This window comes from Aethalodelphis obliquidens, unplaced genomic scaffold, assembly GCF_003676395.1.
Source record: "Aethalodelphis obliquidens isolate GAN/ISIS:26980383/991018 unplaced genomic scaffold, ASM367639v1 scaffold19, whole genome shotgun sequence".
In the NCBI taxonomy this organism is placed as follows: domain Eukaryota; kingdom Metazoa; phylum Chordata; class Mammalia; order Artiodactyla; family Delphinidae; genus Aethalodelphis; species Aethalodelphis obliquidens.
Window position 1 is genome coordinate 3470487 of NW_020837963.1, and position 13712 is coordinate 3484198.

At 35.4% G+C, this 13712-nt stretch overlaps 1 protein-coding gene across 11 annotated transcripts in view; it reads right to left on the reverse strand.

Annotated features, from left to right (window-relative positions):
• Nucleotides 1–1255: 1255 nt before the first annotated feature.
• PIAS2 (protein inhibitor of activated STAT 2) overlaps nt 1256–13712 on the reverse strand; it is a 91443-nt gene continuing 78986 nt past the window's right edge. For 5 of the 11 annotated variants that reach the window (XM_027118423.1, XM_027118426.1, XM_027118425.1 and 2 more), the window contains 3 exons: nt 10934–11073; nt 6075–6112; nt 1256–3389 (listed from right to left, as the gene is read on the reverse strand). In XM_027118423.1, coding sequence (XP_026974224.1) covers nt 3207–3389; nt 6075–6112; nt 10934–11073 — 361 coding nt within the window. In that variant the 3' untranslated portion in view covers nt 1256–3206. Of the gene's footprint in view, nt 3390–6074; nt 6113–8847; nt 8939–10933; nt 11074–13712 lie in introns of those variants that run through there. The other 6 variants (XM_027118429.1, XM_027118424.1, XM_027118434.1 and 3 more) reach the window with 6 other exon arrangements.

Below are 13712 nucleotides of genomic sequence, written 5' to 3' on the forward strand. Positions count from 1 at the left end.
TTAGGAAAATAAAAGCATTTACTTGGGGGTGGGGGTGGGGGAGAGACTTTTTTTTTTTTTTTAACACCCATTGGGGGCTAGAGAGAAATGAAAGACAAAGCTGAGAACTAATGCTTTATAAAATTCAACTTTACTTAAAAAGACAAAATGTAACAATAAATACTTTTTTGGCAGAAGAAAAGCAGACAACTCAGTTACTAAATGACGGATGTCCAAGACTCGTCTGAAGGCAGAATGGTTCAAAGGTCAGAATCCAAAGTCAGAATAGTCTCTGTTGAATATCATTCATTTAAAATCCAACATCTTACCTTTCTTCAAATTCTTTAAGTGTCTACCCTATGGAAATTTGTTTTATACCAAGAGTTATGGGTCTCCTTATTTATACTCACACTCTTTCCCCAAATCATGATTTTCATTCTAGCTTTCCTGATTCTACTGTTTTGTTTGGCCTTCATAATTATTCCATGATAGATGCAAAGAATTTATACCTTCTGGGCAGAAATGGAAACAGAATCCTAAAGCGGCTCACCTAAGGGTCAGAAAGTCAGCGAATGTAAGCAGACCTTAGGTGTGAAGCTACATTCAGCACCCATTACATTGTCACGAGTTACCAAAGCAAGGAAATCCTTTAACATTTCTATGTGAATAAAGATAAAAATACAGGTTGGCTAAGTGTTTGTAAGAGACTAATAACTGCAGTTCCTTTCCTTAAACATAGTCACTGGTTGGCTGACATCTAAGTAACAGCTATAGATGACCTCCTCTGAGACTGAATTATACTTGGTTGAGCAGATATCTGGACTAGTAAAAGAAACTGCTACAAAATCAGAGCCTCAATAAAAAATATTTAGTGACCATTCTAAAAAAAGGACAGTGGCTTAATAAGCATGTTGTTGTCACAGGGCCAAAAGCATAAAGAAAAGTACTCACCTTCAAATATACATACACAAAAGTCTCAATTTTAAGATTATAAACTTAAAAGTATATTTTAAAAAATGTTAGTCGCCTGTATGAGATAAATTAAAAATTTATGTAATTCAGTGTAAAGCACCAAAAATGAACAATAAAACTGTTCACATAAAACAGTGAAAAGGAAACAAAGCACAACTATAAAAGCACAGAGGTACCATTTACAAGAACCAAGTAAATAAACTAATTTCTATTAATTTTTTTCATTTACCTGATAAAACTGTTGGTTAAACTGGGGAGGGGAGGGTCTCTGAGCATCTAAAGGGTAACAAAATGGTAACAAATATACAGCATTTCTTTATTAACAAATTATACCACACAAATCAGGTTATTTTTTCTATCTGATTACAGAGTTAACAGAACTTGCATCCATATTTAGAGCAGCAACATAAAATTTTACTAGGAAGAAATTCTGTATCTGGACCAAAGGACTGTAACGTGGACGAAGAAGGTAAAACTGGCAACTATGATGCAACTACTGCAAGAAGATTCAGGTTCGTTTTCCATGCTTATAACTCTCCAAAAGGGATAATACATTAAGGGGATAATGCAGCCAAAGAAGGGATGATGTAGAAAATCACAAGAAATTAAATGAGTACAAAAAGAGCACAGGGGCGGGGGGGGGGGGGGTGCGGCATGAGAACTTGAGAAGGTGTGAAAAACCAAGCAGTGACAAGTCAGCTCCCTGGAGTTGCACCAACCCAGATTGTTCCCTATCCGAACTGAAATTGGTGGACTCTTCATCTGGGCACTTCAGCTTGAGAAATCAGTTAGATTAATCATTTTTAACACAGGTTTATTTTTAAAGTAGATACAGCTTAAGAAGAGAAAGCTAAATATTAGGGAAGTATTAAGTCCTTCAGAACTTAAAATTCTGCAGCCAAATGAAAGCAAAGTATAAAATTTGGATAAAAATGTTTCTCTAAGGGTAAAACAGTTTTCTGAGAGATTTTAAAACCAAACACACAGTAAGAGAGTGGTTTTCAAAGTGGGTTTCAGGCCCATCCTCTCCTCTTCAAACCTTTCTTATATTCAAACATTTCTAATTCTGTTTTGTCTTTTGTGGCTTCAGGAAAGATTTCCTTTTAAAAAAAGGAAAGGGAAATCTGATGCCATCCCCATCCCCTTGCTACTGTTTGTTCTTTAAGTTTGAAAATCACTGCTATGAGAAAAATGAGATCTAAAACATATTTTGTCAGTGTTACTAAACTGAAAAGTTTCAACACAGATCTGTACATTATCCTGTAAAATAAACGAGCAAAAGAAGTTCTTAGGAAGAAATTAAACTTTGCTATTCCCACCGCCCCTAAATCTGTTCTTCCACTGCCTCCAACCTCTCAATATTTCTAGACAGTGTGAACAAAATTCTAACAAACATTCCAGCCCACACCTTAATCTAAAAACATTTCATTTGATGGCTGCAGGGAATTTTTTTTTGAGAAGGTAAGCCCCCAATTTATAGAAACCTCTAGAATAAGACTGTATGATTACCAAAATAACACACATTACATCAGGGAAGACTCTGCATAGGGTTTCTTCAACATAATCACTAATAATAAAGAAAAGCCAAATCCCAGAACTTCACTCTGTATTCATCAGCACACAATACCAAAGTGTAAACAACAACCAGGGGAAAATGCTTAACACAAAGGCCATTTTTCTTTGATGGAATCGGGGAGAAAAGTGGAACTGCAGGAAGAAAAGTGGAACCCAAGCTTTGGCCACTTATCAAGACTTCATTACTTCAACGAAATAGAACAAATCTCCACGGAAAGGGCTCATTTGGCAAACGTAACTTCTTTCCATATATTTTTCCTTCACATCAGATTAAACAAACCTTGTCATTTCAGAATCACTGATTACATCTTTTTTTAATTAGAAAAAAGTTTACTTGAATATTTACATAACTTTATTGCTGTTTATTACAACAAAAAAAATTTTAACTGATTTGTAGAATCCAACCAGTATCATATGAAATTGAAATCCATCTCTCAAGAAGATGCAGTTACAGCTGAATGTATCTGATGCTCAGAGTACAGCATGAATAAGAAAAATCCTTGCATGTCATGTGGTTCTTGCTGCAGTCATCTGTGTTCATCTCTCAGAAGGCAAAAGAATCCATTTGACACTTCAATAAATATCAAAGTAATCGTTACCAAAAAAATAGCTTCCACGGACCAGAGATCCAAGAAACAGCAGTTTTAATGAATGATTCCTAGAATCGAGTGAGTCCTCCTTTAGTCCAATGAGATGATGTCAGGAATGTTACTTCCACTGCTGGTTATGACCCCTGTATCACTCCTGCTGCTGGATGAACTAACATGAGTACTGCTTTCATGGGGGCTGGTGGTGGTGACAGACGTACTGCTTGCTGTTAAGGGTGAGGTGAGACTATCCAAAAACATAGGAGGACAGTACTGCTTGAAACAAACAATGATGTCGATGAGGAAGAGGCTACATTGATTTTAAATATAGAGACTAGAAATTGTTAGATATGCACAAGTGATAGCCACATATTTAAATCTCAGTGGGACTTAAAAACTTCTCAAAACTTCACATCTTTGTATGGAAGATGGCATGAATTTTAACATTTTACATTATTTTGTGAGTGCAGCATATTCCTGATTGTCTCAAAACTCACAGAATTTGTGACCAAATATGTAGTAGTACAAAAATGTCAACAATAACTAAAGTTATTTAATACTAAATATTGGCCCCAAAATTATGACTCATACTTAATCTCAAAAAGAATTTGCTCACTAAATGTATTTATACCAGATTTAAAACACACTGTAAAAGGCTAATAAACTTATTTTTAATGGTGTTAAGAAAAATGCTAATGCAAAATTCAGTAATTCTCTCAAAATTTAGTATTAATCAGACCCTTAAGGAATAATGTTAAGACTGATCAGCGGGAAGGCAGCATCTGACTCCTTTGTACATACACGTAACAGAACCTGTGTAATTAGAAGATAGCATACATTCTAACATAGAGACTACATGGTAGCTAACTACCACGGGATGCTCAGAAAGAGAGGTATCTCAGGTATTCACAAAATTTTGGAATAAATCTTAAAGGAAATCTAATCTAATCTAATTTCCTTTGAGATGCTTGCTTGACACCCCCTTCCAACTGTTCAAATTTCTGGTTTCTTTAACATCTTAGTTGCTGATTCCCAAACTAATTCCGACCTGAGTTTAGTACTCTAATATTGACCTGGAGGAACAGAGGGAGACAAGAGCTAAAAGCTTTATATCACCATAGAATATTTTATGTGAGAGACAACTGCACTGACTTGATTGAGATAAGTGAGGTCCAGTATACAAGAGAGGTCCTAAGTCTGTGTTTAGATTGACTGTATGAAAGAAGATCAGTAAGGATATCCGATCAATATTATCAATTCTATATATTATTCAGCCTATCATCAGAGATATTAAAAACAGAAATTTAAAACTGAAGTTGTTTAGACTACATGATCTTCTAAAAGACCATAAAATGGGAACAACGGCCCCAGGTTTAAGGCTGCCAGTCAGTGGAAGGGCAACAACTAAACTTCAGGGTGCCTTTTAAAAAAGTTAACTTAATGTTTAGGATGGACAATTGTCTTGGTTCATCAACAAAACGAATGCCAGGCACAAAGACATTCAAGGGGAGTTCTTAAAGAGCTTCTAAGAACCTCTAAAGAGAGTTGCATTGTCAGGTATTAAACTTCTTTAAAATCAATTTCTAATTTTCCACTAAAATTGAGCCAAGAATCTGGAAAAAGCCCAGAAAGTTAACATTTTATTTCTACTACCTCTGAGGGAGTTTTTGACCACCTAGGAGTAAAAAGGTACCCTTCTTCATTTGTATAATGAATGCTAGATACTACAGTCCTGCTATCAATAGCCTCTACATCTTGAAATCTTACAATACTCAGGTTGCAGCCAATCTAACTCTGTAGCCTTTATGTGTAATTTGAACACATCTGCATAAGGATAACAGGGATTAAGGGGGCAATGTGGAGGTAAAGTAGAACAAATCTAAGGATTCAAGGAAAACTGAAAGCACAACCTTACCCTTCATTTGGCTTAGCAACAAGTTAGCCTGACACCAAGCATGCTAAATAGCCCTATAAAATCAAAATCCTCTAGGTTAAAAGATCTTTTTTTTAAAAAAGGATGATTCACATTAAAAACAGTAATACTTTAAGCCTGAAGAATCTATTTCCTTAAAAAACAGATAGATATTTTGCTATAGAATCTACTGCTGTAACAAAGTCAACTCAAGGTGAGAAGAAACTCCTCATTCTGTGCCTGTTACCTTGGGCCCAAATTTCCAGTGCTGTTTATGTGATCAAATACAGAGTACTGAACCAGGAAGCTGATACAAGACCTGTGGTTAGCTGATTCTGAGCAGCCTACAAAGCAGTGGTGCATGGCTCGTCCTCTATCCCTCCCTACTCTCAACACTTCTCTCAAAGTCTCTTTCTCTGTTTTGCTCTTCCCTTCAGCTTTTCCCATGCCTTTTCCTCCTCTGCTCTGCCTCTGCTATAAGCCTTATCAGTGGAGTCCACACTCATTGCAAGGTCTTCATGTTGGGACGCTGGGATACTAGAGTTTCTTATCTCTGACAAAGAAAACAGGAATGACTGGTTTATAGCAATTTTAGATTAGGGCATCTCCAAAGTCTGAATCTGATTGCCTTTAAAAACAAGGAAGAATCAAGCTAATGATTCAGTCTGTTTAATCAGCATCAGCTATTTTCTATGTATAGAGCAAGTGTTTTACAACTTGTCTCTATAAGGTTTTAACTTCCAGTCATTGAGCACTGCTTCCCCTCATTTTAATCACTCAAATGCTCGTAAGAAATGCCAACTGATTATATTAAACTAAATAAAATATAATTTAAACTTCCAGTATTAAAGGCCAAAATATAATAAACTGAGAACTAGCAACTTCATCCCTCCAAGTAAAATTGTGAAATATTTATATAGTATTTCCTTTCCATCAATTTAAGTAACTGAGAGTTGACTGTCCTGATTTTATGCAACTGGTCATTTTTAGTTAGTATGACACAACCAACAATCAAATACAAATTAGTTGCTTAAATTCAGGATACATACCTGGGGATCAACTGGAATAAGGGAAAGAAAATCCAAACCTAAAACAAAAATGTTCTGTTAATAGTTGTCTCATATGTTGGAGACAAGAATTATTTCCCTAAATCATTTTTTATTTATCTTAAGTCATAAAACATTTGGGTTAAGGTCTTACCATTCTGCCATAGGGAAGGTCTATACCACAATCAGGATATTTATGTGGATAAAACCCAAAAATGAACATATTTCCTAACAAAACAACTAGAAAAACCGCCTCCCAGAGACTTAAAGGGGGCAGTCCAAAATTTTTCAGATAAATAGGACTAGTCAAAGCAAACTCTCCCCCTTTATCACTTAGCAGAATGAGAAGCAATAAAATGAAAAGATGACGATCTGGATTCAGACCATTAACAAAACATACTTAAGACTCTTAAGGTACTTCACATTTATTTTTTAGAAATACACCACACTGAGCTTCATCTAAAATATCACTTCTTAGGCAGATAAATGTCTATTTCATGGACAGCTCTGTTCCCCGGTTCCCACAACAAGAGTAGCAGTACACAGTTCAACATGCTGCACAAAGCAAGCACCTGCTGGCTGCTGCTCACTAACAAGCTACATCTTACCAAGGTTTGCTGGGTTATAAGCTAATGCAGTTTTCTAAACCAAAGCTTTGGGATTCTCCAGTTATGCTTTTGAAATAGAACTGTGGTAAAACGTTGCCCAGTAATACCATTTTGAAATATTAAAGTTATAACAATAAATAATAAAATATTTCAGGTCTGAAAAATCTAGCAATAAACTTCAAGGTCAGTCCCCATAGACCTCTGTTTGACTAAATTTCAAAACATTAAAAAAAAATAAAAAATCACATATTAGGTGTACGTTACTAAGACGGGCCAATTTCTATCCATTCTGTGAATTTTTATATGCTGGTATTCAATGTCACCTCAAGTATAATAATCATACAGAGTGTACTCTAATACTAGACTGTTACTCTAAGGAGAGAATATTAGTGGGAAATATTTAAAATACTTAATAACCAGTATGAAAAATTTATAAATCAAAATGTTAAAGTATATTTATTCCCTGATAATCTCTAAATAAGGAAGGGTATGATAAAAATACTTATCAAGTAATACAAGCTGTAGCACCAATCATTTGAAAGAAGTCATTTAATTTCTAAAGCATTTTTGAAAACTGCTGGTATTTTTCATTTCATATGCCTATCACTAGCTATATGATACAGCAAGGTTTGAGCCAACACTGGAATCACAACAAACTTTTCCAAGGAGCTCCCCATTAAATTGATACTAAGTAGGTAACATATCTCAATAAGCAAAGAGTTTCTCTTCACACTAATGATACTGTCCAGTAAATCCTCTCTCTGCTTCAGCTGAACAGTAATTCACAATTTGTCTAGCCCTTATAACACCTTCTGAGAGTTTTATACATTCAACATTTCTATTATGGACTACGTCACAAAAAGAGTTTATTTGCATATCATTTTATTGGTTTAATTGTATTAATTTTGTTTTGCTTCAAATGGTATATAACATTATTTATATAATAACTTCTGCTTTTAAAAGCTTATTTAATTTCAAATATTCAATCACTTTTAATGTTTGCTGAATAACTCAGTCCATTTGAATACCAAAATTTCTTTATAAAGCTACAGAAAGTATTGCTATTTCTGTTGGCATATTGTGTATTGAAGCCAAATCACTCAAAATGCTCATTTTCTAAAGTTTATTCCCATTTTGTAACTTCAGTTTAAATAAATACACAGGCTTGATATAATTTTCAAGCTGCTTTTGTAGTTCTAGCACTGGAGACTGCCCATCGAGGAGGTGCCAAGTGTCTCCACATTTTCATTATTTCAATTCCCATCTCTTCAGATGTACTGCAATTCTCTTTGATGATTATTTCATGTGTGCTAGTAGATATATAGTCTACTGATAAAACATTTTAAGAGATTTGTTTGATCTGTATCTTTTGACACCTCATCCAGGGATAACTGAATATGGTAACTTATACAATGCCATAATAAAATGTCTAGAAACTTTTCTGAAATTTTGGTTGAAACCCATTGTCTCCCTAGCATTACACAGATGCTGTATACACAAAATTCAATAATGTTTTTAATGTAAATATTTCTCACTGAAACCATTTTTCTCAAACAGTAACAATGAAGTTCGATATAGTATTTCAGATGTTATTCCTATTAAAAAAAGATTACAAACAATGTCTTGCAATTCTACTTTGTAAGTACAGACTATTAAAACCCTTACATGAAATAGATGACGTTTCATGAACAGTGATCAAATGTTATTGCCTTATTTTCTAAGTTTAGTAAAATGCTGTTTTCTTATTTCACCGTAAGTTTGAACTGCAATGATATGTTGTACTGACGTATTTTTAGGCCCTCCTAAGTATTCCACAGTTGAAAATGCTCATCTTTAACTAAAAAGCAGGCAGTGCTAAAAATTCTGATGGTACATTCTAAATGCTTTTGTCAATACTGATAAAATTGTCGTTTTAGATTTTAAATGCTTCTTCATGTGAAACTGACTCTGTATATCTTATTAATAACAACACATTCTCCTTACTTGAGCCATGAACTTTAACAAAACATAACTCCTACATGATTAAATATGTAAATGTTTAGCACTTTCAAATTTTAATGATACAACTTTTGAGCACTATTCCCACCTGACAAATATGGCACTAGCAATAATAAGGCAGTCATATTTTTTCATGAAATAATCAAGCTGTTTTCCATTCCATAAATACAAATTATGTTTTATTTTGCATTCACTGTTGCACAGTATCAGAAGATGTTCCAAGCTGCAGTTCATTATTAATATCATTTCTTCTTTGTTCTCCTGCAGATTCAGAAGATTCATGTTTATGATGTTTAAAAGGAATGTTAAGAAATGTATTAAAAGTCTGTCATCTCTCCATTCTTGGTGTTCTATTTAATATTTTATTATAAATTATTAAACTTATAAATATCAAAACTCTGTACAGTATGACTAATTACATAAAAATTATGCACAAAAAATCCCCAAAGTAATTACTAATTACAAAAGAGCATATTAACAGTAAAACCAAAGTAAAAACTAAACTACTTAGATGTAGTAACTGCTACATAATTCATAGATGACGGTAAACTGGTAACTCTTCTAAAGTACAACAGTTCCTATTCTATTCTGTTTATCAACTGATAAGAAAGCCTTTCAACATTTTAATAATTAGTATCACTATATTGGCTTATATTGGCTAAATATCAGCCCTGGATATTAGTCTTAGTTCCTTAATGTCAGCTTCAAATGCATTTTATGAAATACACAGTTAACATATTTTACTGTTTTTCTCAAATCTGTACATTTTATAAAGTAAATAGGCTGACTTTATGCCCAAATTTTGAAATAATATAAATTCCCTGAAATTAAAAATTCATCCAAACTCACATAACTCAAAAACTAACAGGGCAAGTGATTTGTACATTGTACCTATTCTATCGCTAAATGGCCAGAGTCACTTAGTAAAAACAGAGAACGTTCATTATCTTTTTTCAGGATTTTTAATTCAAGATCTTTAGGAAACAAATCCTTCTGGAATGCTTGTTTGTAAGATGACATGTGGACACTCTTCAACTTCATTTGAAACTAGCCACAGTTAAAGCAAAACATGGCAGTAAGGAATTAAGACTCTCTGACTTTCCATCTTTCTTAGGACCATGAAACCTCACCTGTAACTCAGCATCAAGCTTTGTATCAACAAATACTCTATAACTGGTGCTAGCTGGGTTTACAAACAATTTTTTAAAATACCAATTCCCAAAGTACATGTGGAGTAAACACATATAAGAAGCAAAAGGTACCTAACATTTTTTTTGATGGATACTATTTTTAGTCTACTCTTTTCCATTAAATTTTATTCAAACTGAATAAATGCTGAACAAATTTCAAGTGACAAAATTACACTGGGGCAGAGTACACAACTATCAACTTTTTCAACAACACAAACTCTGCCCAACAGAATATACACTGTGCTTAAAAATAAAGACCTTAGTAAGAGGGGCAAGAAGAATAAATCATAGGTCAAAATTAATTTCCTAAATCCAGAAAATTAACAGGAGGAGGTGACTGTATTCCACTAAAAGGGCCCTTCAAAGAGAAGGGAAGTCATGAATTTAAGAGTCACTGGTACTAACTTGCTCAAATTTGATCGACCAAAAAATGTCTGCAAAAACAATGGCTATGTAGGGAGAGAAAAAGAGGGAGGGAGGAAAAAGCTTTAATTTTATAGTAGGGCCTTGGCTGCATACGTCTTGGTACTAAGGTTATTCAAGCAGCCTTGAAGCTTTTAACTGTTGAGTTAACATACATATAAAAGATATCCCTCAATATTAGGCAGAGCTCTAGGGAAACAGCAGGTAGATCCTATTTTTACAGGGTAAAGCTGGTAGGCAACACTGACCTCACAGTACACCAGTATATTCTGAAGTTGTGATGGGATACCAAGAAGTGATGGGCTACTAAAAAAAGTATGAGAAAACAGTCTCCCTAACCTGTGAAGCTTCCATGATAAACGAAGAAAGAGTCTCCCAGTATAAATTCTCTATGAGGAAGAATAAATTCTGTAAAATTTTCCTACTGTATTTCCTCTCATCAAAATCTACAGATTGCTCTATAGTTTAAATGATAGGAACTGAATGTGATATATTTAAAACAGATACTACCTTTACAGGAAGCCTTTCCTTAGCAATTTCCTTAGCATTTCTATTTAAGATATTTAAATTATATTTGCTCCACAGATTAAGATAAAAAGAAATGGTAAAACTTGATAAAAAAACAAAACACCTCTTCACATACCTGGCAAATCTGATGACATGCTTGATATTGGCGTGTGGTGGAATGGTACTGAGTAGTCTGTTAATGAAGGCGGAATAGCAGCAGGATCAACCGAAGTCACACTGGGCACCCTTACAGAAGATGGCTGATACATGAGAACCCTGTTTTAAATAGCACGGGAAATTACAAACAATCTGGCTGTTAGTTCACAGGAGAGAAGGGCTGTACCACTGGGCATTGTCAGTCGTTAAGTTCACTAAGTTTCCAAACAACTATACGGCAGCTACTCACTACACAGTACTCCACTCACTCTCCTCTTTCATAACAGTCTTCACTTTAACATGAACACATGTTGGCTCTCAACAGCAGCTGTGACATAAGAGCACAGGTGGGGCTTCCCTGGTAGCGCAGTGGTTGAGAGTCCGCCTGCCGATGCGGGGGACACGGGTTCGTGCCCCGGTCCGGGAAGATCCCACATGCCGCGAAGCGGCTGGGCCCGTGAGCCATGGTCGCTGAGCCTGCGCGTCCGGAGCCTGTGCTCCGCAACGGGAGAGGCCACAGCAGTGAGAGGCATACCGCAAAAAAAAAAAAAAAAAAAAAAAAGAGCAAGGTGGCGTTAAAACATAATGGACAGTGCTGGAGCAATACATAAAACTTTGATCCACAAACAGGAATATACTCTACATAATGATTTTATTAATGTATATGTAACATGTATGTGAATATTAGTAATTTTATATATAAAGAAATTTAGAAATAAAATAGAAGACTCCTAAGATTCGATTAAAATCAGAGTACCTTTATGAGTGAAGCTACTTACTATAGCTTAAGCATGATTTCTTCCATTCTAATGTGAACTGTATTAATTATTAGCGATCTTATCTGGGAATCACCCAAGCAAAGATAGCCAGTCCTAAAGCCAGCCAGCCTGATAACAACAGGCAGCAATCAGAAATTAGAATAAGACAACTACTCAGGATTTCAGACATAATATCCAGAAATAAAAACACTGGCTACCATGATACCATCTACTCTTCTAAGAGGGCTTACGACTTTGAAATTCGCTGTTCATGCTATGAAAAACACAAATTAAATACACTTAAGATATACTTTATTACTGGTATTTATACATGTACGTATACACACTATATATATAATAATAATAACTTTATAATTTTAAGAAGCAGTATAGTTAAACATATTTTTGAAAAAGTTCAGGAAAAAAGAGAGATGATTTTGCATTCTTCCTACTTAACCTTCATTTTATCTTAGTCCAGGGTAAACAATTAGAAGTTCTCAAGAAAACATCTTGAACATATACAAGAAACTAAGCCATGTTACCGACCCTCTGGCTGATGGTGGCCACCTTTTTGTCCAGCATCTTAGTGAGGCTGCAGTGGTAGCACCTGCTCTCCGAGCTCTGCAATGCCACACAAGGATGACAAGAAAAAGATAGATGCTGGAAAGTCAGCCAAGAAAGACAAAGACCAAAGGCAAAAAATGTGGGACAAGCTCAATAACCTAGTCTTGTTTGACAAAGCCACATAAGACAAACTCTGTAAGAAAGTTCCTGACTATAAGCTTAAAACCCCAGCTGTTGTCTCTGAGAGACTGAAGATTCACAGTTCCCTGGCCAGGGCAGCCCTTCAGGAGCTGCTTAGTAAAGGACCCATTAAACCAGTTTCAAAGCACAGAGTTCAAATAATTTATACCAGAAACCCCAAAGGTGGAGATGCCCCAGCTGCCAGTAAAGATGCATAAACAGGTCCCATCACTGTACATTTTGAAAAGTAAAACTTTACTAAACTGAAAAAAAAAAAAAAAAAAAAAAAAGGAGGGTGGGGGACGGGGACACAGGGACATTAGGTCATTAGGACATTACGGTCAGCATTCCAAAGCGCTGCCAGTAAACTACCGTGAGCTTATTAAGAGAGGCACAGAGCTCTGTAGCTGGAAGGGACCACTACAAAGATGAAGCACAACTGACAGAAACAGTACAACTATCAAAGTTAGACTGAGATGACAAGTAGGACCTCTAGGTGTCCTTTCCCTTGGTTGAAACGTCCTGTTATTGCTCAGATTATTAAATACTAGTAATAAGAAATGATGACATATTTGGATGACATTCTTCATACTCTAAACAACTGACAAAACTATTTCATAACCTCAATTAAAAATCTCAAACCACTTAAATAATCACCACCTATTTAAACACTGGAGTCCCTCTAAAACCAGTTTCCATTATAACAGGAGGCTCTTGTCTAGCTGTTATTCTGTACTATTTGTCAAAAATACAGATGTTGTTGGAAAGGAGGAAAATGAAGTCATCTTGAGAGGACACACATGGCTGTGCTGGCAACTGCTAGTCTCAGAAAAGCAAATAAATAACATAGGTCAGAGTTCAGGAATCTTAAACTGATCCATTTGGGAGGCAAAGGAAATATAACATGCTTGAGACGGTAACATAAACCTCATATTTCAAAACACATTTTCCAGATGTAGATGAAGATGGACAAAAAGAGCAACCTGCCTCGGTTAGAATCAGAAGGTTTCTTGGCCTCCAGTGTTACCTGTCAACCTAAAACCACAAAGGTAGACTCCAGAGGGGGAAAGAGAAAACCTGAGATGAGCTCAAGTACGTATGTTATATTAAAGCACATCTTTTTCTGGAGGTTTGAAGACACTGGTCCTCTACAAGGATGAAAGTAGACCAAAAAATCACCAAAAGTGTTTTCAAATTACAAATGATCCTACCTCCCACACAGGAATGTGTATCAGAAATTGGGGGGGGGGGGGGGGC